At 40.6% G+C, this 26,089-nt stretch overlaps 1 protein-coding gene across 1 annotated transcript; it reads right to left on the bottom strand.

The window, feature by feature from the left end:
- Positions 1-1,772: 1,772 nt before the first annotated feature.
- Positions 1,773-25,553, bottom strand: TSPAN3 (tetraspanin 3). Its single transcript, XM_021668259.2, has 7 exons — positions 25,465-25,553; positions 12,466-12,657; positions 12,192-12,266; positions 10,549-10,650; positions 9,182-9,334; positions 8,799-8,882; positions 1,773-2,673 (listed from the first exon to the last, which is right to left on the bottom strand). The coding sequence occupies exons 1-7, from the start codon at positions 25,525-25,527 to the stop codon at positions 2,581-2,583; spliced, it is 762 nt and encodes a 253-aa protein (XP_021523934.1). The 5' UTR covers positions 25,528-25,553; the 3' UTR covers positions 1,773-2,580.
- Between the last annotated feature and the right edge of the window lie 536 nt (positions 25,554-26,089).

The following is a 26,089-nucleotide window of genomic DNA, read 5'->3' as shown; positions in this document are numbered from 1 at the left end:
CAAAGTGCCATGGTGCTTCCAATGTGTAGCCATGGGCGGGCCACACAGGCCTAGCAGGCGAGCTCATTCACTGAATTTCAGACATGAAGAACAAGCACTGGGGAACAGGGTCTCTGGGGAATGTGAACGCCTAGCCTCAGCTCCATGAGGAAGGGCAGAAACGAGATGTGAGGCAGGGAGAAGTTGAATTTTATGGCCCTGGCCAACACAGACCACATTCCCCTTCTAGTGGTTCCCAGGCATGAGAAAAAGGCATTTCCAGGACCACTGTGCTGGGAATTAAACACAATTTAAAGCTGGCAGGAGCTGGAATGGTTTCCCGGGCCTCAGAGCCACCTCCCCACCACCATCTTTTTGGTCTCACCACTGATGTGGCCAGTTTGGGTCCAGCTGGCAGAGCACAGGGGAGGAGGCTGCTCTCTCACCAGGCAAACTGAGGACTGAGTACAGGAAGGGTGTGGGGAATTATCCTCTCGCGTAAGTTCAAGAACAAGGCTACTGCTTGGCACGTTTCCCACTCTAGAGGTCCCGCTCTGTCCTGCAGAAAAGTGGAGGGCAAGCAACATCACAGTCCAAATACTGCTCACCTCAGGGCCAGCCTGTGACAGGGTAGCCACAGGATGGTTCACATGGAAAACTGGGAGGACCGTGCTGGGGGGAGGTGCGGGTAGTGAAAAGTCACAAACCTTCTTGCCTACTGTGCAACAGGCAGGGGCAAAAGGTGGGATGCGTCAGTAGCCACATGATAAATCCCCCTGGGCCTCTGAAATCACAAATGTTCTGGTACCTTCCACTTTGTGAAGAGGAGTTAGTCTTTACTCCTCTCCTTTCCCGTGTCTTCTCCATTTTCAGTAGGGACAGATTTGCATATTTGGGCATCTCAAAATTGACAAGCCCAAAACTGACTGTGAGCTCACACCCCCAGATGTGTTCTCTAACTACTCCCTATCTCTGTGACTTTGTTTCCCCAGTTGACTGAGCCAGAAACCTGGGACTCATCCTAGATTCCTCCCTTCTTCTCCGTCCTACATCCAATCAGTGATCAAATGCCGCCACTATTCTGCCTCCAAACAGCCCGAGTCCACCACTCACCACTGTCCCCAACAGTGCCCTGCTGCCCGCTGCCAAGCTCTCTCCTCAACTGCTACGCCAGCCTAACTGAAACCCAGTCACGCCTCTCCAATTCATCCTGGCTGCGGCGCGGCTGGCTTGCATCACCACCTTCTTCTCAGTTCACCTTCCAAATCAAACCTCTGAAGAGCTGCTTGCACCTACAAGTCATGGCTCACCTCCACACGATGTCCTGTAAGACGCTAGAGGACTTGGGCTTTCCTCTTCTCCAACTTCTTTCCCCAGCCTGTATTTTAAGCTCCCTGCACACAACCTGTGTACCATCTTTCAACAAAGCCTATCCAGCCTCCACACTTGGGCATCACCCCTGACCTCTCGGGGCTGCCCCTTCTATTAGTACAATCACTGCAGTGTGAAAATGATCTGTTCCTGTGTATGTCTCCTATACGAGGACTCCGAACTCCTTGAAGACAAGGACAGTCTCACCCAGTGCCTTGCACAATGCAGAGCTCCATATTTCTAGGATATACTGTACTGAACTGAAAGCACTTATTTTTTTGAATATCAAGGCCTTTAGAATCGGCAACAGCTGTAATGAAAACACATGCAAATCATGCTGAACTACAGACAGCACCAACAAAGCAAACATTACACTGCTGCTCTGGAATCGAAATATCCCCCAAATAATGAAAAATGACGTGTTGGGGGCTGATACAGAGTTTATTGAATTAGATTTTTCTATTTACAACTGAGATCACATCTACTTACTATTTTGCTAGTCTACATGGGTACATCATTTCTAAGAAGCTTAAGACTTACCATGAATGGGCTCATTCATACAAAAACACACTCACACTAATTCTTTTAAAACAGTAGTGCATACATTACACTCCTCCTATAAAGCCAGCTTTGATTAAAAACCACTAGTTTCAAAGGTCAGTCTCTGATTTTGAAGATGAACCAAGATATACACCATATGATCCTAAAATCTATTTTAGTCATTTTGTACAGCTGCTATCTTATTGGACTACAGTAAATATTTTTTAAGAGGACACTGATGAGGGGCACCATCTGGTGTTACCCTTAACCAGATAGCTGGCTTCCTCCTTCTCCACCCAAAAAACCTTTGGCCAAGAGTTCTCCACTGTGAAGACTGAAAGGACCTGGTGACATTTCAGCATCAGTCCTGCTACCACTTGGAGGTAACAGAAGCAGTCTCGTGTCCTCCTTTAATTCTACCACACTACATGACTCACAACTGGTTCTGAAATTAGAACGTTCACCATTGTACTTAAAATCTTAGGGGCATGAAGAGTCAGCTGGAACAAGGGAAAAAAAGTCACAGGTGGGTAGGTAAGTAGGTGGGCACATGAAAAGCCAAGCTGCTCTGTCCAACACCAGTGTACATGTGCTTTAATTAAATGAACTCCGGAGGCCAGCAGCGGCAAACCTGCTCAATTCACCTTCCAAATCAGAACAAGACCAAAAAGCTCAGGCTGGAGTTGTGAACTATGCATAGGTTCCGCCAGTGATGAGGAGCTCATAAGCAGGATCTCTACTCCTTCTGCACAACACGATGCAGGCACACAGCATGCCCAGTAGCTGTTGAAAGAAAACAATGGAGAAGAAAGGCTGAAAACCCTCTCATGGCAGGTGTGTATTTCTTTGTTGGTAATAGAGCTGTTTCAAAGTTCAATGACTTCAAATCATCAAAAAGGCAATAACAATAGTGATACAAGAAATTTCTTATGAGTACATTATTTAAGGAACTAAGTCTTAAGCTTCAGCTTCCCTCCCAGGAACTCTTTGTGAAAGCAGGGAATCAAGTCTCTCTTATTTGGCATCCCCACTACCAGTCTCTTGAGTGCTGTCCAAAAGAACTTTCTGCAGCGATGGAGACATTCCACGTCTGCACTGTCAAATTTGGTAGCCACTAGCGTCATGTGGCTACTGAACCTGAAATGTAGCTACTGCAACTAAGGAGCTGCATTTTCTTTTTTATTTAAATTAATGTATATGTAGACACATGTGGCTAGTGGTTACCATCTGGATAGCAAAGGTCTGGGGAGTAGAATGAGCAAGAATGTGTGTGTTTAATGGTCTTTTCAGGCCTTTTGGTTTTTGGAGAAACGGGCTTTATAGCAATCCACAAAATTCAGTATGTGAATAGCCCTATGGTAGAAAACCAACTCTGAGGCCAAAAAAAAAGCAGTTGGAAAGTTTCTGTTTCCTTCACATTTATTGTTTTTGAAATTCATGGTTTTGTGGTATTACATACATATTACTTTTGAAAGGTCACTCTTCCTTCATCATTTTATTTTAATAAGTCCTATTCCTTCTGTGGTAGCATATTGGAATAGTAATAAAGTCATGCCATGTTATTTTGGATAAGCAAAAGGATAAAGCTGGATTAAAGAGAAAATGATTCTAGAATTCTTGACCTACCTTCTCACAAAATATAAACAGTAACCAAAGGACTAAATAATACAAAGTTAATTTGCTGTTCTAACTTCTCATTGATGGAGAAAAGTCTCAGTTATTTGATTTTAAAAGACAGGACCCTCTATACATATAGGGGTCAATCTAATTTCAGCAAAATGTACCCAATTCATAAACAGACTCTCGAAGTTTGAAGTGGAAGATTAACTACTAATAAGACACACATACACACGATGATGCCCTCAATCTGAATTCTCCATGGCATAAAGTCACCCACTCCAATTCTACCCTCACATTAACCTATATTCTGCCCATTTGGAATATACATTCGCTGCTCAAATCCATCAGTTTCACTACTTGCTGAGTGCTTACTAGTGCAAAGCACCTTAAACACACTTAAGAGGTGAATATTGTTTAAAGTTTACTAAATAATTTCAGTCAATTCTAGACCGATGTAGTACCTAATTCCTAGAGAAATACATTTCTGTTCTCTGTACATCAAAACACTGTTAGAACAGCTATAAACTCAAACACAATTATGTTCATAGGCAATGTTAAACTGAGCAATAAAAATGCTAAGCTCAGAAATCACTGACTTGCTAGGGGGAAAAAACCTCTCTTCCCGCCCCCACCTCCCCACATTCCTTTCAATTGGTTAACTTCTATTGGAGGAGTAAGCATTTTGAAAATGAGGTCTGAAATAAGTATTTCTTTCCTGATTTGTTTATTTCAATGAAGTCAACTTGTATTGATCTTAAAACAATTAAATAAGCTTGATAAAATTCTACTCATGCTTGGAAATCAGTCTGCTTAAGAACATTAAGCTCTATACAATAATTTCTCATCCTCACCATTAAGTATTACAGGCTCATTTCCAAAGGCCTGCTATACTGAAATTTCATTGATTTTTGAAATTTTCCAACAACAGACTTGGAAATATTACACAAATATTTTAGCTCCAACATTATTTCTTGCAATGAAATGCTCTATTGCAATATTCAAGGCATAAGAACTAAACTTCACTTAGCCCAAATGTAACACCCAGCAACTGCAAAAATTGCAAAACAAATGACAAGTGGTGATTAAAAAAACTGACTGCCAAAGTAAAATGTTCTATGATATACTATGTAGGTGGTGGTATGGGGAAATAGGCATTCTTACACAAAAAATGATAATTCTTACACGTTAGAAACACTCTGCTGAAAAAAATTGGAAATACCTATCAAAATTCATTCATACATTCTGATCCTGTAATTTCATGGTTATAAACTTTTGCTATAAACAGTCCATTAATGTTGATCAAAGTATGTCCATAAAATGGAATACTATGCAGCCATGAAATTAAAAAAGCAGATCTATATCCAAAACGCACTAATTTGTTTTTAAGAAGGTACAAAAGGTTGCAAACTGTATGAGTCCATTTATATAATATTTTGCAATGTTGCCAAGGTGTGAGGGGAAGGAAGAGGAAGTTACTCATTTTAATGAATAACTGGTAATTGAGGAGGAGGAGGAGGAAAGAGCAGTCTCCACTGGCTTCACACATGGCATAGAGACCAGGAAAAAAGCAACAATGCCTTGGGAAACAGTTCTCTATGAAGTCTGCTCTTGATCATTCTATCTTGAGGACATGCCAGTTTCATGAGACCCTAAAGTAAAGACACGATTCCCATTTTCCCCATATTGCCTTTGTAGAAAACCTTACTCACAGCAGATACTCAGGAGCTTGACAAATCAAAACTTAGATTTTTGTCAATTATTATGACCAGACTCTTTAAATATAAAATTCATAACTGATCATGAGTTAATTTAAGAGGGTGGCTATTCTCAAAGAAGTGAAATATCCTGCTGATTAATAAGGGGTATATACAATTTTTTTTTTTTTTTTGAGATGGAGTCTCGCTCTTGTTGCCCAGGCTGGAATGCAATGGCTCAATCTCAGCTCACCGCAACCTCCGCCTTCTGGTGATCTGCTGACCTCAGGTGATTTGCTGGCCTTGCCCTCCCAAAGTGCTGTGAATTACAGGCATGAGCCACCACACCACAAGGTCAGGAGTTCAAGACCAGCCTGACCAATACAGTGAGACCCCGTCTCTACTAAAAATACAAAAATCAGCCAGGAGTGGTGGCATGCACCTGTGGTCCCTGCTACTCAGGAGGCTGAGCCAGAAGAATCGCTTGTACCGGGGAGGTGGAGGTTTGTAGTGAGCCAAGATTGCACCACTGCACTCCAGCCTGGGCGACAGAGCGAGACTCTGGCTCAAAAAAAAAAAAAAAAAAAAAAAAAAAATTAAAAAACCTAATTCTTTTATATTAAAAAATCCTGTTATAATAATTATCTGGTATTTTTCAGGTTTTTCTTTCTTGCTCATTTTGGTCCTACCCAAATCTAGATTATTTAATGAACTAGAGCAACAGTCACCAAACATTTTCTTAAAGAACCATATCATAAATATTTTAGGTTTTGCAAACCAAGACAAAAATCAGACTCTGCTATAACTATTCAACTCTACCATTTTACCTCTGTATTTTAACCAGCTGAAGTGTCAATTAATTGTCAGGTTTCCTGACAACATTTAGGAATTTAATCTTCTGAGAATCTTATACTTGTAACTGGAGGCAGAGTACAAACAGAGGCAGGGGTCAAGCTTTAGTGTTGCCACTCTCTGTGTGACAGTCATGTCATACTATCCTTGCTCGCCCTAAATTTTGTGGCAAAACGAAGAAGACGGCAACTGGTGAATCTCCAAAGCATCCTCTTCAGCCTTAAATTTCTATATTAGGATCAGTGTACAAGCACAAAAGCTCACTGATCTTTGAGTTATTTCTGCCTTTGTTCAGGTGTTCCATATCCAGGGCACTAATCTAACAGATTTTGAATACCCAAAGCTTAGACGTTTATAGGTACTCTTAATAACAATTAGGGGGCCAGCGGGGTGGCTCATGCTTGTAATCCCAGCACTTTGGGAGGCTGAGGTGGGCAGATCATGAGGTCAGGAGTTCGAGACCAATATGTCCAATATGATGAAACCCTGTTTCTACTAAAATATACAAAAATTAGCCAGGCGTGGTGGCATACTCCTGTAGTCCCAGCTACTCGGGAGGCTGAGGCAGGAAAATCGCTTGAACCTGGGAGGCGGAGGTTGTGGTGAGCTGAGATCGTGCCACTGCACTCCAGCCTGGGTGACAGAGTGAGATTCCGTCTCAAAAAAAAAAAAGAGAGAAAATTCTTTTATTATTTCAGATGAATTTTCTCCCCTTAAGTTTTTAAAATTTTCAAAACCACTAGGTTTTGAGTGTGTGAAAGCTCTGAATCCCTAAACTTGAGCAGCCTTGCTGAACTGAAAATATCAAGCTCTATCAGCTATTACTTAAGTCAGGGTGACTTAAGTATAAAACACATATGACAGTCGTATTTAAATTAAGAGACTAGTTAAAATATGTATTAGCCCCTATTGAAAAATATTTAATAAAGAAATATCTGCCAGGCTAAGCCGCTTAACTAGATGAGGGACATAGCTAAAGTGCTTATTTTTATTAGTCTTCTATATACATGTTACATATTTCATGTTATATAGCTTTTTTGCTGCATACTAATAAATGCAGCTTTATTATTGAACGTAAAATCATTAAGAATGCACAGTTTAGAATTCTACTAGGGAAAAAAGACCTCTTGCATATTTCATTATTTTTAGCTAAATGAATGTGTTTGCATAAATAATCAAAATATGAAATAAATCCCTGCTGATCATCAGATTACTGCTATGCTGAGCTGCAAGGTAAATGCTTAGAAGGGCAAAGACCATGGCAAATAAAGAGGTAGGCTTTTTAATGAATCATTTCAGGGCTGCTTGAATATCAGCAAAGTAAACAATCGTCCTTTTGCCATTTTAAAAGGCCTTTCCTACACTAGCTTCTGTTCAAATATACAAAGAGCAAGCAATCCAAGCAACTTACATTTAAACTAGCAATTACACTGGTTTTATCTAACAATTAAAAGATGTCTACACTTTCCTTAAAAAATATTTTTTTTGTTTTTGGTAGAAATGGCGTCTCATTGCCCAGGTGGTCTCGAACTCCTGACCTCATGGGATCCTACTGCCTCCATCTCCCAAAGTGCTGGGATTACAGGTGTAAGCTATCATACCTGGCTCTTTTAGCTCTTGAAATAAGCTTCAGGCTTAAGAAAGCGTAAGCTGAGGCTGGGCACCGTGGCTCACACCTGTAATCCCAGCACTTTGGGAGGCCAAGGTGGGTGGATCACCTGAGGTCAGGAGTTCAAGCCCACCCTGGCCAACATGGTAAAACTCTGTCTCTACTAAAAATACAAAAATTAGTTGGGCATGGTAGTGGGCGCCTGTAATCCCAGCTACTTGGGAGGCTGAGGCAGGAGAATTGCTTGAACCCAGGAGGCAGAGGTTGCAGTGAGCTGAGATCACGTCATTGCACTACTCTAGCCTGGGCGACAACAGCAAAACTCTGTCTCAAAAAAAAAGAAAGCATATGCTGGGTGCAGTGGCTCACGCCTGTAAATCCCAGCACTTTAGGAGGCCAAGACAGGAGGATTGCTTGAGGCCAGGAGTTTGAGACCAGCTTGGGCAACATAATGAGACCCCATTTCTGCAAAAATAAAAATAAAAATTAGTTGGGTGTGGTGGTCCATGTTTGTAGTCCCAGCTACTTGAGAGGTTGAAGCAGGAGGACTGCTTGAGCCCAGGAGTACACGGTTACAGTGAGCTATTATCACGTCACTGCACTCAAGCCTGGGTGACAGAGCGAGACCTTGTCTCTATTTTTAAAAATTTTAGTGCAAGAGACCAGAGTTGTAGTATCAGTTCTTGATTTAGGTATATAAATAGATAAAACCAGTGAGGACAGAAAAACAAGAACTAAAAGGAGAACTAGCATACGAAAAGACTGAATAAAGCTTGTATTTCCAAATTGAAAGAAATATACTTTGTAAAAATGTGATATTCTATTAAAATACCTTCAAAGAATATACTATGACAAGAGTTTGTTTATATTTTGAACAGGCCACTCACTAATCAAGAAAGACAGTAAGGCAAACAGTTCCCTCCCCATCCAGATTCCTGGTTTCATTAGACTATTCTAGGTCTAAGTGTATAGATAAGAAACGGAAAATGTGGGGAACCGGAGGCCAGTACCTCAGTCACTTCCACATTACCTACATACACAAAGATTCGCTGTAATGGGGATGAAAACCATTCAGGGTTGACATCAAAGAACCAACTCACTCTGATACCAGCTCCTTGGCAAGCTGTGCTTACCTGAATAGCTGCAAATGCCAGTGCGGCCCAGATCACATGCATCATGATTTCTTGTAGCTTCTTCACAACTAGAGCCTCACACCCCTGTAACAAACACAGTCATCCTCATTAGAAGTCTTCTTTAAAAGTGAAAGCTGCAGATTCACAGGTTAATGACAGAAAGGAAAATGACAGAAACTGAAAGAGGGAAAAGATTCCATGATTGCTAAGATTTACAGACACGTAATTGAAGCAAAAGACAATGCATTTTATAATAATTTACAGTAAAACAAAATGACATTAAAGACAAGCAAAAGGTGGGAGAAAAGAAGTTCCAGATGGTGATAAGACGTGGTGAAAAATAGGTTAATCAGGTTAACTCAAGTCTTGGCCAAGAGACTCACCTCAGCATAGAGGTCGGAAGGGTGGGCCAGGCTGCCATTACAATTGCTGGCAGTCTCCCTGCAGCAGCTAAGAGGGACACTCTGGTTTTTGGTTTCTTTGAACCAATCTGTATTTTCCCAGTCTGAGTAGTTGTGAATTCCACAACAATGCAGCTAGAAAAGAAGAGAATAGGTATATTCCTTACAAAACCCAAATATCTGAAGTTCCATGTACTATGGAGCTTTAAAATAAGCTACTCTAGACCACTGATGTCCAATGTAACCTTCTATAATAATGGAAAGTCTCCATGGTCCAATATAGTAGCCACTAACCACATGAAGTTCTATTTAGCACTTAAATTGTGGCCAGTGTGACTAAAGAATTGCATTTTAAAATTTCATGTAAACAGTGAGACATGGCTAGTAGCTCTAGAACTTCCATTTGAAAAGTACATTGCCAGGCCATGCACAGTGGCTCATGGTCTGTAATCCCAGCACTTTGGGAGGCCAAGGCAGGTGGATCACCTGAGGTTAGGAATTCGAGACCAGCCTGACCAACATGGTGAAACCCTGTCTCTACTAAAAATACAAAATTAGCCGGGCGTGGTGGTACATGCTTTTAATCCCAGTTACTCAGGAGGCTGAAGCAGGAGAATCACTTAAACACAGGAGGCGGAGACTGCAGTGAGTGGAGATTGCGCCATTGCACTCCAGCCTGGGCAAGAAGAGCGAAACTCCGTCTCAAAAAAAAAAAAAAAAGTATATTGCCTAAAAACGGCAGTTTCTAACTAAGAAAAAACTTCATGTCTTACATGTTAAATATCTGGTTCCAAGTTAAATATTATTTCCAATGACAAAGTGTTTAAAATACTTTGAAAAGCATGAGATTTGCTTTAAGACAATGAAGCAAAAAATAAGTGGGGGTAATTAAGGACTGACAAAAAGTTGATAATTTGTGAGGCAACGTTGGGGTGCAAGCATCTATTATACTATTCTTTCTACCTTTGTGTATGTCAAACTGTCCATAACAATTTTTTTGGCAGTCTGTCTGTTGCCTTTTCTGATCTCGTTTTCTAAAGGATATAGAGACCTCCCACCTGCCCTGGAGTCTATCTGGACACAGACCTCGCTCTTCCATTATCACCCCTTTGCTAAGTACTTTGGGAGAGTACACACTGGGGTCAGGGAAGGGAAAGTCAGATGATTAAAAAAAAAAAAAGTTCAAGATGTTTCTTATCTAGCCAGGTGATGAAATAAACTTTTCAAGGGTGAAGCCTGGGGAAAAATATTGGTCACATCAGGATAGCCATGGATGTGAAGAGACATGACTAATTTACATAGAAATAGCAGTGAGATTAAAGTTGACCCAATAGTGATTGAAAGCTCACCTGTCTCTGTACATAATCAATAGCCCGGCTAGCAGCATCAGGGTTGGTTCCATTGTAGGTCTTATACACTTTCTGAATGCTGCGATCAACCTCATTTTCCACCTGAATCAGAACAAAGAATTCAGTCCCTCAAAAATACTAGTAAAAGTAACATTAGCCAAAGGTCCTGCTAATATCCTTAAATGCAATGTTTACAAGTTGCCAGATCTCTATGGATTCCTTGTAAAGTTTTCTCCCTTCTTGCCTTCATCTTCATATATAGATGAAGGCAGGAAGGAGAAAAGTGACAGGCAAAAATTCAGACATATACCACATAGATTAAAGTGTTCAAAGAGAAGACTGTGTGCAAGATGGCAGGCTAACAATGCATTCAAAAGGGAGAAAAGTTCAGGCTTGGGATAGATGTCCTGAATTATAAACGGATGCCTTCCTTTTACAAATAAGTTCAGTGTGCTCTTAGAAGACTACTCATTTTCCTTTCCTAAAGGAGGCAAAATAAAACAACTCTGAAGCTCTTATAAGATACTTTTAGGACAAATGCCAACATTATGTTCATTTTATTTATTCAACATTTAGAGTTGGCTAAATGTGCAAAAGTAATCAGCAGATTAAAAAAAAAAATCAGTCCTTAGAAGTGGTACTTTCTGAAACAGCTGCTGTTCAATGTATTGCAAAGAGAAGACAGGAAACAAGCTTCATAGCTTATTGCTGCCAATTACTAAAGTGGCAAGCAAGTGTAATTTAGTGAAGTTTGCTTGTACCGGATTCTCCTTATCCCTCTGAGGATTGGACCTATCTAGTAATTTTAACACTGATATAAGAAGTCCATAAAATTGACAACCAGATCATAGGTAGGGACATAATCCATCGCATTTTTTTTTTAGCACAGTTGTATAGTACCTTACATATCAATGGTCTGAAAACTAACTTGGCATATTATGCCCTTGACTCAAAACCATTAAGTTATAATGAGAATGAGTCTATTATGTCTTTACCATGCCTCTAAAATTATACCCATATTAATTGATTTAAAGCAGCCTGTTTAGCCTTAAGTGGTTCTAGAGGTAGACAGCAAAATCAGGCAAAATAGAAAGGAAGGAACAGTGAAATAAAAGGAAGGAATGACTAAAAAGAATGAAAGGCAAGAAAGGAGTGCTGGCAACAGCTGCCTTCGTGTTCTAAGTTGGCAGGACCCCTTGTTCCTCAGGACAGGGGTGGAAGGTAGGATCATAACTCATGACATCCTTTTCTATGTTCAGGACCAAAGTATTTTTTAAAGAGACAATGGAAAATGAAATCTTAGGTTTGGTTCTTCTAAAGCAGAAATCAGAAAATTATGCCCCTCCCTCATATAGGCAATCTATGTGCTGAGGAAACCTGAACAAACTTCTCAGCTGATTTTTCATTTGCAGCTATAAATAGCTATAATCAAGAACAATACCTATATAATACTCTGCTATATTAAATGAGGTCAGGAGTCTTGCTATGTAAATATTTGCCAATTAACTTTAGATATTTAAAATACAGATTAAACAAGTAAAGCAAAAGAAAATGTTTACTCTGATAAAATGAATGTGTTCTATTTTACTTGAGAAACTTTAACCACTTTTAAGGCATTATGAGAATTACAATAGACAACATACCTTTGCTCTGTAAACGTATCCCAAAACCACAACAACAACTTCTGTGACAAAAACCAAGAGCAGAATGATGACAAACTGTAAGAAAAGATTGTTTAAAATTATATACAAATGAAGAAATAACTTTAAATACACTCTTGATTATAAAAACAATTATCAGAGATCACTGCTGGAAGTTTAAATGCTAACTCTGTTCCAACTGTGAGAGTCAAGGAGTCTCATGTTCAAGAAGAGAGTATTATAGACTATACTCCTGCATGTTCTGATGACACCTTACCGTGGCAAGTCCGCAGCGACTTTCCCGGATCGTGGCACAGCAGCCAATGAGCCCAATGATGAAAAGCAGGGCTCCTACGGCTATGATCACTACAGCAGGGATGAGAGTGTACACATCTTCAAAGAAGTGGTCATAGTCGTCGTAAGTGATGAAGACATAGGCTCCCACATAGCATAAAATGCCAGCTGCCCCCTGTAGAAAACAAAGTCAGTACTGGTCTCTAAGCACTGCTGGTAAAAATTTCCTATATTGCTTAGTATGGTATAATTTAATGAGTTACCCTAACTGTTACAGACTTTTTTCAGTAAAGCTGAAAAATCTTCTATGATTCCTTATTAAGAGCATTTCCATCCTAGATAAAGTTAAAAAGTTGTCCACACTTCACCTACTTTTCTAATTAATGTTTCAGCTAGGACCAAGAAACCATAACCAAGAAATAACAATGATGGCAAGACACACCTACACATCCCTAAAGGCTTACTGTAGCTCGATTCTACATCCCAGACGGGTTAGTATGGTGTCAGGGGGATCCTTGCTCACTGCAGTTGCCCTCAGTAAGTGGGGAAATTTGGTAGAAATGACAGAGCTAGGATTTGAACTCAGGAAATCTGACTCCAGAATCTGTAGTTCTAATCACTACCTACCCCACCTCAGGGGAAAGAAAATATACCAACTAGTAAGCATGATACCTACACCCCACTTCCAAAAAATCTTGCTGTCCTAGAAACAGCGAAATGGCAAAGCTAGCGGGCTCAGTCACTGAAGAACATTACAAACCCTCTATTATTCTTTAGAATGGTGGTTCTCAAACTTTCAAGTGAATAGGAACTGCCTGAGGATCTGAATAAAATGCAGACTGGTTCAGGAGGGTGGATCCTGACAGTGTGCATTTCTAACAAGTCCCCAGGTGATGCTGGGGCAGCTTCTTCTCGGAGCACATTTCCAGTAACAGGGTATTAAAGACCTAAAGGGAAGGTGAGCACACAAAGGCATGTGATAGGTGTGCCTTATTTCAGCTGCTGCTCCAGGCATCCCTCTCCAGCTGCAGTCTTACTTTCTCTGCTATTGTCAATTTTGCTATCTTTGGATACCTGCTCTGTGCTGGCAGCCCAGTGCCACTGGCTTATATGCAAACAAGCAAATGCAGTGTCCGAGTAACTGAAAACATTTGGTCTAATGAACTATCATTTGTAGAGCACTTTGAAACTTTCACAAGAAGTATTTCATCATCCTTTAAAATTTAACATATAAATCATCTTCAAACTAGAAATAGCTGCCACAATGGTACTGGAAATATCATTAACTTCTCTGAACCTGAAAACCCAGTCACTTAAGTTTATGACATTTAGTAAGCTTGGGCATCATCAGTATACTTTCTTACACCAGGTCATTAGGATCACTGTCAGATGAGGAAGAAAAAGACTCCACTTATGTAAATTTGGGAAAGTAATTTGATTTTTTAAAAATGTAACATGAACTTTTAAAAATGAGAAGACAACTAGAATAATGAGGGCAATTTTTAAAAACACTGTTTTAAAACTCTCTTCCTCTGGCTTCCAAGAGGCCCCACTGCTGGTTTTCTTCCTCCTTCCCCAGCTGCTCATGTTTTGATTCTCTTCATGGACTGTGAGACGTGAGTAATCTCCAGGGTTCTGTCTTCAGCCTTATTCTTTAGTCATTCTCTGGGCTCTCCGTGGGCTATAGAAGCCATGGCTTCACTAGTCATCGTAGCTCACTACCTGAGCTATCATCTCAGACCTACACATTTCCACCTGCAAGTTCCAGAGACACGTCAACGTCGACCCATCTTAAACCCTTCCTGCCTTCCTGCCCAGCCTATCTAATCTTCCCTTACATTCCTATCATAGCAAAAGGTACCAGACAGCTAATTTTTCTGGTCAAACATCTGAGTATTAACTCTTTCCTTGCCCTACCTCTATAGCCCATTAATCACAAAACTTCAAGTTTACTTCCAAAACGTTATTTGAGGACCTCAATTCCTCTTCAATCCCACTGCAGTGCTTTGTCTTAATTTGGGCCCTGTCTTATCCCCCTCACTTAAAATCAGGATGAGACAAGTGAGTCCCATGATGAACCAAGCTGTTCTTCCTTCTCAGCCTCAGATCCCATTACCCCTCATGCACTGTGAACAATATAAAACTGTTATACTCAAATGGACCGCATATTCTCTCATTTCTTTGCCTCTGCTGTTCTGTCTAGAATGCTCTCTCTTCAAATGCCTGGGAACTCCTTGTCACTTATTAAGATGAAGCTTAAATGTCACATCTTCCTTTTGGAAGCCATTCTTGACCATTTCAGGCTGGATTAGCTACCTTGGAGGACATACACATCTCCTAGTGCATGGCTCTAATAGAATATTTATCAAAATGGTTGCAATTATAGCTATTCCTGTCTCAACACACCTTGAGAGCACAAATTGTACCCATCTGTCTTTCAGCCTTGTATCACCTAGAACAGTGCTTGGCACACAGCAGGTATCAGTTAAAATTTATTGAGTACACCTCATCTTACTGCTTCCCTTGAAATCACCCTCCCATGTCTATCATAAGCTTTGGTGTGTATTTGTGTTGGTTTGTATTTGTATTTGGTTTGTATCTGGTTTCTCTTCAGTTCAATGCTTATACTTTTAGTTCACTATTCAAATATTTGGCAACTTAATCCAGCTGGCTGAATTCTGATGGCTATTACAACTGGAATATATTAATTTATCATAAATATCTGTCATAAATATAAATGTTGTACTTATAGCAAACTGCTTGTTCAAAGGTTCTCGGAGTTCACTGACATACTTGCTTTTGGGGCATAGTACTAGAGAATGAAGGTGAGCAAAAAAGTGGGGGGAAAAGGAGAGAAACAGCTTAATTTTAATTTGGGTGCATTTGTTACAGAAATATGCCCACTACTTAACTACTTAACCATCTTACCAAATACCCCTTTTTACTGACCACTTGTGTGATATATATGCACACATATTTTGCTAAATAGTATCAGTCCTCAAGTTAAATTAGAAGCAATCCAAAGTGTAAATTAATCAAATTTCGTCATTTGTTTTCACTAGGCATTTCTCTATCCTTTAATGTTGAACCTTTTTTTAATCCAAAAAGCAATATTTATTTCTTAAAAGGTTTGAATAAGAATGAATTCCATTTCTGAGCTTTTGATAAGTTTTAGCCTATGTATATTTAAATGAAAGTAAGAGAAGGACTCATGTACTTAACAATTAACCTGAAACGTAGTTCACTGAAGAACTACTTGCATTTTAGATATAAAATGAGTTTTCAATCTAAAGAGATTGCTATGAGAATCACACTCAGTGCTGCCTGGAGATGTGCCAAGGGAAACGTTTCCCCTGCTGCTGCTGCCACTCCCCCTAAAAGGGGCACTCACCTGAAACTGAGACTTGGTTTGTTTTTCTGAAAGCAGAAAAACCAACAACAGAGACAACCACACATAAAGCAGATGGAATGGAGGGCTGTGGGGAGATGCCATTTGTAAAACTGCCTCTTCTTTTCTGATAGACTCTAGAACAGTTTCTTTTCTCAGGCTGCAACCAGTCAACATTCAAGTCACACAACAAGATGAGCGTATAATAAAGCTCTATTTGGCAACATATAGTGAAAAGAACTTACTAGTTGCACACACCAAAGAGGAAACTGCACTGATTGCTGATATGAAACCATACACATCAAATTGCTTATTAGAGGATGTGTTTCCTAAATTGAAAACAGCTTCAAATTTTGCTTCTTTTACTGAAATCTGTATATGGTGCTTATATCTTCATGAAATGACACCAGTTACTCTGAAAATACAGAAGAGGTATCCCAGTAGCGACTGAAGACCTAAAAACAGCCAAAAGTAATTGCTGTAATGATATTCAACCATTAGTATGAAAAACACCCAAAAGAACATGGAAAACAGTAGAGTTTGTATGGTAAATGACAAAGGGTTATAAGAAATTCCTAACTAGTATGCATAGGGACTTTGTCGTCAGCTTTTTAATGTAGAAGTTTGTGGCTATCAGAAAAGCTATAAAAAGGTGAGCTTAAATTCTTCTTTTGAAGGGCTATGATGGGATTGAGATCTGTCAAAGGATCTGAGCTTTGCCAACAAAGCAGCTGCAAAGGAGTCAGGTGGAGAGGAGGGAGGTGCAACCGAAGAGGATATGAAATGTAGAACTTGGAAGCAGCTGAACTGCTTTAGTCACCACTGAGAAAATCTGAGTCTATAAGGAGGATTTGTGCCAGGACAGTGAACTAAAAATAGTCATCCTTTTTACAAAGAAGTGAAAGGAAATTTAGGCGAAAGGCTGAGGTTTGAAATACAGAAAGAATAATAGCTTTTAATAAGCCTATACTCTTAAGAATTTTAAAACTTTAGGAGAGCCAGTGCTTGTCCATGAAGCTGTTTCTCTAAAAAATAAAGCCATCTTATTTAAAAGTATGATACTTCATTTTATGCTTTGCCCTTCGTCTACATAGGTGCAAGTGTGAAATCTCTTAAAGACACTTCATTCTTAGATGAGATTGCATTTTCCACAGCTTAGAAACTAGTTTTTGAGTAATTTTCAAATATTCTATGAAACAGACAAATGAATAAAATGTTAAAATCTGTAAGACTACTAAATTCTTTCATTTTCATCAACTATGGTAACTTGCCATTGGAATGTGGCACTACTAAAAATGAAACAACAGAGCTACTTTATCTCTGTGGTCAGAAGTATACCTATAAGGAGATTTAGAAATGTGAAGGTGAAAGCATCCCACAGAACATTCTGGGCGAAGCTGAAGAAAAGAACAGAAGTTATTTTCTTGCAATGGTATGTAGTAGACATTGATGATGACTCACATCTAGAACTGGCAAGAATCAAGACAATGTAGACAAGGCACCATCTGGACTTGATTCAGCTAAAAGCACAGTGCCTGACAAATTCTTGCTTGCCTGTGTGAATTGCTCCTTTGGAGTGATTTTTGCCAAAGAATCAATTAGTAAAGTAGAAGTGAGTGGAGTATTGAGAGAAAGGAAAAAAAGTCAAGAAGTAAAAGACTGAGCAAAAAATGCTGTACTCAACTTCATAAGAAAGCAGGTTTTAAAAGCAGAGGGAATAAATTGGCAGAAGTCCATCGTATGCGTTTATCTTTTAACATTTAATCCAGAGTTTCCTGTACTGTCATATTAGTTTTTCATGTATCTCATTTCTCTTCTGGGAAGAATCACTGGTAATTCCATACAGTGGATTTCTGAAAGCCCCAAACTCCACCCTTATGCCATTACAGGTGTCTTAAAATCATCTTAAATCATTTAGCATTCTACTTGCCATAATGTATATTCTCTAATTCAACCATGCTTTATTTCAACTCTGACCTAATGTGATAGAATAGTTTATGTCACTAAACACAATTACTTCCTATGTAAGTCCACGACCTGCATATTTCATTTACTCTCCTACCAATTCTCAAGGGAAAAAAAGGCCATTCCAAAGACTCCAAATCCTCTTTTGGAAATTAAAGCTACTCTTACCAAGAATTTCTGAAGCTATTAAATAGTATCATTTTCTACCTAACAAACTGGTCAACAATAAAGTTAAGGAGTATTTCAAAGATGTGTGAGGGTGCAGAGAGAAGGGGCCTCAGATGGGAGGAAGCACAAACTAACAGAATCATCTTTTTGGAAAGCAATCTGGCAATATGTATCTGCCTCAGCATTAATGCCTTTATACCTACTCATTCCACTTCCAGGAATCTATCCTTAAGAAAGTTAGTCCGGGCCGGGCGCGGTGGCTCAAGCCTGTAATCCCAGCACTTTGGGAGGCCGAGGCGGGTGGATCACGAGGTCAGGAGATTGAGACCATCCTGGTCAACATGGTGAAACCCCATCTCTACTAAAAATACAAAAAATTAGCTGGGCATGGTGGCGCGTGCCTGTAATCCCAGCTACTCAGGAGGCTGAGGCAGGAGAATTGCCTGAACCCAGGAGGCGGAGGTTGCGGTGAGCCGAGATCGTGCCATTGCACTCCAGCCTGGGTAACAAGAGCAAAACTCGGTCTCAAGAAAAAAAAAAAAAAAAAAGAAAGTTAGTCAGAAACACAGATTTGTGTAGAAGGTAATTCATTGGGATGTTATAACGAAATTGTGGATGCAAAAATGAAAATGAAAAAGCCCTGGTATTCAGAGGTACATGTGCATTCAGCCCTGAAATATTTTCTTAAAGTATATTTTAGTAATATGCTTCTGGGTATGATGGGGAAAACACACATCTCACATATTAGAAACAAACCAAAATGTTAATATTGGTTGTCTCTGGGTGGTAGAACTATGGGTGTTATCAGTTTGCTTTTTAAAATACTTTTTAGTGTCTTAAGAGAAAACATATCACCTGCATAATCAGAATAATAGTTAAAATAATGTCTGAAATTGAGGCTTTGCTGTTCTCTCACCAATGAATTAATTCCTAAATGTGTCCTTAACCAACCAATATAAAACAGGCACCTCTTGAAGCCAGGCACGGTGGCTCACGCCTATAATCCCAGCACTTTGGGAGGCCAAGGCGGGTGGATCACAAGGTCAAGAGATCAAGACCATCCTGGTCAACATGGTTAAACCCGGTCTTCACTTTAAAAAAAAAAAAAAAAAAAGAATTAGCTGAGCATGGTGGTGTGCACCTGTAATCCCAGCTACTCTGGAGGCTGAGGCAGGAAAGTGCTTGAACCCCGGAGGTGGAGGTTGTGGTGAGCCGAGATCGTGCCATTGCACTCCAGCCTGGGTAACAAGAGCGAAACTCCGTCTCAAAAAAAAAAAAAAAAGTCTATTAACTCTGCCTAACTACAAAAAGGAAGAGGGTGAGGAAAAGGAGGAGGAAGAAGATATGTTAATATTTTTCAATAAAGACTTGAGACCATCTGTGAGTAAGATTTCTAGGGGAAAGGTGTACCTAGAAATTTAATTCGATGAAAAGTCTGCCCTCTCTCCCCATTAGCTGTCAGACAACAGGGAATGTATGATTACTCTATTTCTCAAAAATAGGTCAAGGGTAGATATTCAACATGCATTTACTCATGAATGATTCTTAGTACACCTGTTTGGTCTAAATACAAATTTTATGGAATACATTTTCTGAAAAAAATCAAGCAAGTCTAACCTGAATTGGATCTTATGGAATAAAACTCATTAAATTATTTCAAAGCATTATAAATATCCTAGAAAGCTAGTAACTCATTCCTTAAACTGTAACTAGGGAGTGCTCCCGCTGATTCCAAGTTCTAAATGATTACTCAGGGACACAAGGCCCTTGGTCAGCAGACAATTGACTAAAGAGTGTAGTAAGAGTGGAAACATTCATTTTCTTGATTGTTGAAGACAAATTAAGACATACACTTCCTAGAATGTACTTGCTTCCTGACAAGCTAGATTTTCTTCTACTGAATTGAAAACAAGTATGAAAAAGAAAAGTTAGCTGAAGGTGTGTTCCGATTACATATTCTTTGTCAGAGCAGTCATTCATGATAGGAGAAATACAGGAAGTAGAGAAACAAATTTCAGGATATCAGATGCAGCATCCGGTTTAAAAGTATCTTATTACCACCTTGAATGTGTAGAATGCTGGAAAACACAAAGTATGTACAAAAAGATTTGTGACAAGGGGGAGCCACACTTGAAATACCTCATAATGAAATTTTATTTTTTAAACAAAAGCATGACGGTATAAACCTCTTGGCAATTTGAACATAGCAAGCATATTTTTGCCTTACAGCCTATAGCCTGCTCCTTCAGTTCTGAATCCCCTCAATCTCCCAATCTCTTCCAAATCACCCCAACCAGCAACTTCTTATACTCCAGATTTTCTTCCCAAGATAAAGCACTACCCAATCACTTTATCACATCACCCTTTAATTCTCTGCATAACACATCACTCTGATTATTCTTCTTGTTTATTTTTAATTGTGTGTCTTGCTTCACCAGAAAGTAAGTTCTATAAGAACAGGGATTTTTCACTGTCTTTTCATCATTTATCAGCAATATAAGCACAAAGTAGGGGCTCAAATATTAGTGTTATATTTGTTTAACAAAGCAAATGTTCCTTAATTATAATTCACAGACATATAAGTCTGTAGTAAGTTTTATTTTTTAAAGCAGGATAAGTTTTAAAGGTTATATATGGCTTTCAAATACAATTTGTATGTATAAAGTATTTCATATGACTGAATGATGGTTAGTGAAGGTGTTCCAAAGCTATTTCTAAAGGCATTTATTTAAAAGGTGTTTGACTTTTTTGTGGTACTTCCCCCACTCCACAGGCGTCTCAGTGTTATACTATCACCTCTCATGAAAAACAGCAACCTAAATAGATATTTAAGATTGTAAATTATATAAGCATGAACAAAGTTTTCTGTTACAGTCCCTGTAAATGCCTAAGATAAGTATGAGCAAAATAAGTATTAGCCAACTAGTTTTTCTCATACGGTAAAAAAAAAAAAAAAAAAAAGATAATTTGTCAACACAGGACTTGATTAACTAATCAATAATTTATCAGAATAAAAACTTACTATTAGGAAGTACTGATTTAAACTTGTCTTAGATGCACCCTCTTAGGTCAGATATGACCTACCAAATTAAAAATCCTGTCTGACCTTGGTACAAGGGTACAGTTTACAGCATGGGCTAATGACTTTTTAATACAATAGCCGTTAAAATTTAGTCATTTATCCCAAACACTTCTAAGCTTCTTCAAAAAATCCTCATGAGTCTAGCATGAATACACTTATACTTAAAGCTACATCACTCCATAAAAACAGAGATCCAAGTTGTACGTCCTCTCACTTGTCCAAGATTATCTTTCAAGCTACAAATCCTAATATTCTAGAATTTGGTGAGAAACTGTCTTGGTCTGTTTTCTGTTGCTTAGAACAGAAAACCAGAAACTGGGTAATTTAAGGCATTTTTTACATACATGGAGGCTGAGAAGTTCAAGGTCAAGGGAGCCGTATCTGGTGAGGGGCTCCTGTAGAGTCCTGAGGTGGCCCAGAACACCACATGGTGAGGGGGGCTGAGCATGCTGTCTCAGGTCTCTCTGCCTCTTCTTATAAAGCCACCAGTCCCATTCCCATGAAAACCCATTAATAGGGTAGAGCCCTCATGACCCAATAACCTCTGAAAGGCCCCACCTCTCAAAACTGCCACACTGCGGATTAAGTTTCAACATGAGTTTAGAAACGACAAACATGCTAACCATAGCAGGAATTTCCTATTTCCATTAGGACAAACTTCAGGATTTTCGAAATGATTGTTTCCACTTTTGGTTCGTGCTTTCCACAGTAACATTCTTACAGCATTGTTCCAAACTTATCTACACCAAATCAACAATAACGATTTTAGCTGTCAGATCATTTAGAGCCTGAGTATTTCAGGTATATATCTATCTCCACATCACAGCTCAGTGAACAAACTGCCAGCTGAATCAGGATATCAAGATATAAGAAGGTGTAAAGGTCTTCCCAAAGCAATTAAACTTTGACACTTGTTAACAATCAGTCATTACCATCGGACAGTGAAGAGCCAGCACAACACAGTTAAAGTTTTTATTGCCAACAGTTGCCCAAGGGAACCTAGGTAAACTTCTGATATGCTCTATGGAGAGAATGTTTATTCTTCCACTTACACATCTCAAGGCATTAAGAGGAGGGAGGGGCCCTATATAGGAATATACTTATTAGAACTGAAGAATGCATTACAAACTCCCAGGAAGAGTTTTAATATTTTTTAATATACTTCCTCATAATGACTTAATTCAACACGAATAGTCATATAAATACTGGTGCAATTTCTAATTTTAGCAATGTTAAAATCAGTATGCTTTAGAGAAGTGATTCTAACAAGTTTCTTCTCTTTACAAATCTGCTGAAATCACACTGTCCTAACACCACAGTCTCTAGAGTATGGGACAACCTGGGTTTGAACGCAGGCTCTACCACACCTTGGGTGTGCTAAGTTCAGTCAACCTTAAAGTTCTCATCTGTAAAATACACATAATATTCCCTGCCAGATGGGAATGCTGCTAGGATACACCATGTAATGTGCTTAGCACAATGTCTGGGGTGTAGTAAGCACTCAAATGTTAATTGTCATTACCCATCGTCATCAGATTCCCACAGTCAGTCCATAAACTAATACTTTGTTGGGAGACATACCTAATGCTGTTTCCTCATTAGTTACATTGCACTATGCCACATTTGTCCCCGGCATATCTGCTTAACTTCCTTATGAAAGCTCACAAAAGCTTTACTACCCTACTAACCAAGATAAATGGTATTGTTACTAAACAGTACGACTTCAATTTTGGCAATAACCCACAATAAAAAGCACCACTGAAGTTCAAAATAACTTTCTTCACTGGAATAATAGTACATATATTTACATACTATCCAAAGATTCAAAGCAATCACTTAGAACTGTTAGAGTAATTTTTAAATTACTGTATTTTAGAGTTATTTTAAAATCTAAAGAAAATGGTTACCGTATTTCCAGTATTTTGTTACATGAACAATTCTAGTCCCTGAGCTTGAATAACCTAGAAGTCGCCTAATATTCTTCAAAATCAAAGAGTTATGGCCATAAATTCACAAGGAACTGTAAAGAGTACAAAGCCACATCTCTGCCTCTTAAGTAGCTTACTAGCTAACAAAGTGTTTCTTCTCATTTGGGGACTCCTGAAAATTATTTTTCCTTTAAAAAAGAGCCTGTAACTAAAAAAACATGGTGCTTGGTTTTCTGTTCCTGCATTAGTTTGCTGAGGATGATGGCTTCCAGCTCCATCCATGTCCATGCAAAAGACATGATCTCGTTCTTTTTCTCTGGCTGCATGGTGTTCCATGATGTGTATGTGTCACATTTTCTTTGTCCAGTCTACCACTGATGGACATTTGGGATGGTTCTATGTTTTGCTATTGTGAATGGTGCCGCAGTGAATATATGTGTGCATGCATCTTTATAACAGAATGATTTCTATTTCTTTGGGTATCTACTCAGTAGTGGGATTACTGGATCCCAGGAAAATGTCATATAATTTCTACATGTCAAGAAATAGTATTCTTTTCAATTGTTTTCAGTCATTTAAAAATGTAATACTATTTCAGTTACGAAACAAATAAAAAGAAGAATACTATTTCAGTCATTTAAAAATGTAAATGCTATTCTCAGCTCTCAGAGAATACCTGTTTTTGTAGAAAAACAGGTAGCTAACCGTTTTGTGCTCCTGGGTCGGAGACTGCTGACTCCTGGTTTATAACAAGATGCTATCAGAGTTAGTGACTTAATCATCGTAGAAGATATTTTTCTTTATGGAATAAAAAATGTTACGGATGCAAAAGTAGCAGCAGGTATATAGATATGTATTAAATTAGCAAGAGATGCAGTTATAATGGTCAGATTCACAAATCATGCCACATCTTCAAAGACTTGACTTTTGCTTAATGGAACTGGTTCTGTATGTGCATTTCATTCTGCACAATAAATTCATGAAACTGAAAAATAAAATAAAAAAGCCTGTAACTCAAACTAAAGTATAAGAAACACCGCTCTAATTGGAAAAGAAGAAATCACAGAAGTCCCAATGTCGCCTGGGTGGTTGCAAACAGGTCCTACCTCCCAGTCAGGATTCTTCTTCACACACAAATGCCCTGAAGGATTCTGGCAATACAAGTGCGTAGTAAGTGCTTTTTAATACATAAGCATCCTTTTATGGGACAGCTGTTAGGATATGAAGTTTTATCCCTTGTTGGGGGCTGCAGGGAGGAGGAAAGGATTCTTTCCAGAACAGGTGTGTGTATGCGTGGGACGGAAGAGCTGAATGAGGACCAGTGACGATGGGGGGGAGGAGGAGGAGACGGCACAGAGTAAGGCTAACGGGAATGTTCAAGGAGTGCTGTGGGGACTGTGGACCGAGCAACCTGCCCAGGGCACTCAAGTGTTTAAGGAAATGACAGATTCAGAGAGGCAAGGTGATTAGGGACCAGACTGAGGACTTCAGCTGCAAGACCAGGTGAAGCAGCTGAACCTGATTCCACACCTGAAGCTTCTGTTTTCCTTATTTTTAGATAAAGTGGTGTGATGGAGGAAACGTTTTAAAAAGTTATCCGGGTGCAAAGTCCAAATGGACTAGAGGGTGGAGAGATGGATAGGAACAGCATAGGTTACTTACTATAAAAGTCCCTTATGAGATAAGAACGCGAACTAAGATGACATAGTTATAAACATTCTTTTCTCCGGGGGCGTGCCCCCTAAAACTTCATAAGCCTCCTTTTATTGAAAGTGAACTCACCACTTTTAAAATCTTGTGACATCTCAATCATGTATTTAACCAAGGGTTTGGTCATCCCCACGACCAAAACAAACAGACCGATGATCTTGGTCAGTGGATTATTTGGCTCCTCGCGTTGAAACCCTTCATTTTCTGGGCTGGTGAGAGCCAGCCGATTCTCCACACACAAAGGGCGCTAAGGGGAACCCCCGCCCCGGCTCCGCGGCCTCCCCGCGGCTCCGCCCTCCTCGGGACGGCCCCTCGACTGCGGGCCCCGACAGAGAGCGCGGACCCTGAGCCTTCGGGGAAGATCCTATTTCAAGCCAGTTGTCCTGGAAGAGTCTAAAAAGAGCGCCCTCCGTCCAGCCGGCGACTCCAGGGGGCGACGGGGGCCCCTGGCGCGGAGCCAGCCCGCGTGGGCCGAGCGCGGAGGCGCCGGCTGGAGGCCCCGGAGTCCCCGAGGCCACCCCCTTCGCCGTCCTCCGCTCCCGGGCTCCCGGCTCGGACCGGCGGGGACCTCGCGAAGCGGCCTCGGACCCGGCCCTCCCCTCGCCTCAGCCGCCTGAGGGCCTGAGCGCCGCCCCCGCAGCGCCCGTCCAGGTCCAGGCCCGGGCCCGGCCCCACAGGCGCCTCCGCCGCGGCCTCGCCCGGCCCCGCCGCCGGCCCCTCGCCCTGCCCGGCCCCGCTCACCCAGAAGATGAGGTTGAGAAAGACCAGCACGGTCTTGGAGGAGGTGATGCCGCACTGGCCCATGGCGCCGGTGGCCCGCGCAGGCCCGGCCCGGCGAGCGGGGCTGCGCCCCGAGAGAGCGGCAATGGCGGCGGCGCCTCCGCGCTGGAAACTGCACTGCCTGCGCGGCGCTTCCCGCAGCCCCTGCGCCGTCGCGCCGCCCCGACCCCAGCAGGCGCCTCGCTCCTCCGCGCAGCCGCCGCAGTCCCCTCACGGCTCCCGCGCCGCTCCCTGGCAACCGGGTTCCGCCCCGCGCGGCCGGCCGCTTCAGCCAATCACCTCTGCGGAGGCTGCAGTGAGGCCACGCCTCTTAAAGGAGACAACGCCTCACGCCTTTTCCTGGAATCTGGCCGCCCTTGGATGCAGATGGCTCCCTAGGGAGGTTCTGGTAGATCAAACCCGCTCTCCTCCTATGACTTACATTTACTATTCCAGCCTTATACATGATTCAGAGCCCTCTGAGCGCTATCTTTCTACCTAGCCCACTTCCCCTGGGAAGCTCGGAGACACTAATCTCTCCCAGTCCACATCGAGATTTTCCTGACCAGGTTAAAATCTTGGCAGCACTGTTTGTGAGAAGTGCAGT

The sequence above is a fragment of the Aotus nancymaae genome, unplaced genomic scaffold (genome assembly GCF_030222135.1).
Source record: "Aotus nancymaae isolate 86718 unplaced genomic scaffold, 86718_ANA_hifiasm-v0.15.2.pri h1tg000003l, whole genome shotgun sequence".
Lineage (NCBI taxonomy): Eukaryota > Metazoa > Chordata > Mammalia > Primates > Aotidae > Aotus > Aotus nancymaae.
The sequence above is the reverse complement of the archived record's forward strand: the minus strand, read 5'-3'. Positions and strand labels throughout refer to the sequence as shown.

What these genes read in the sequence shown, in the direction of transcription:
- TSPAN3 (XM_021668259.2), bottom strand. Translation starts at nt 25,527, where the DNA reads ATGGGCCAGTGCGGCATCACCTCCTCCAAGACCGTGCTGGTCTTTCTC. An exon ending in GATACGTTTACAGAGCAAAG is followed by an intron (nt 10,651 to 12,191) that starts GTATGTTGTCTA and finishes GTTCTGATTCAG; the next exon opens with GTGGAAAATGAGGTTGATCG. An exon ending in CTTCCGACCTCTATGCTGAG is followed by an intron (nt 8,883 to 9,181) that starts GTGAGTCTCTTG and finishes TGTTTGTTACAG; the next exon opens with GGGTGTGAGGCTCTAGTTGT.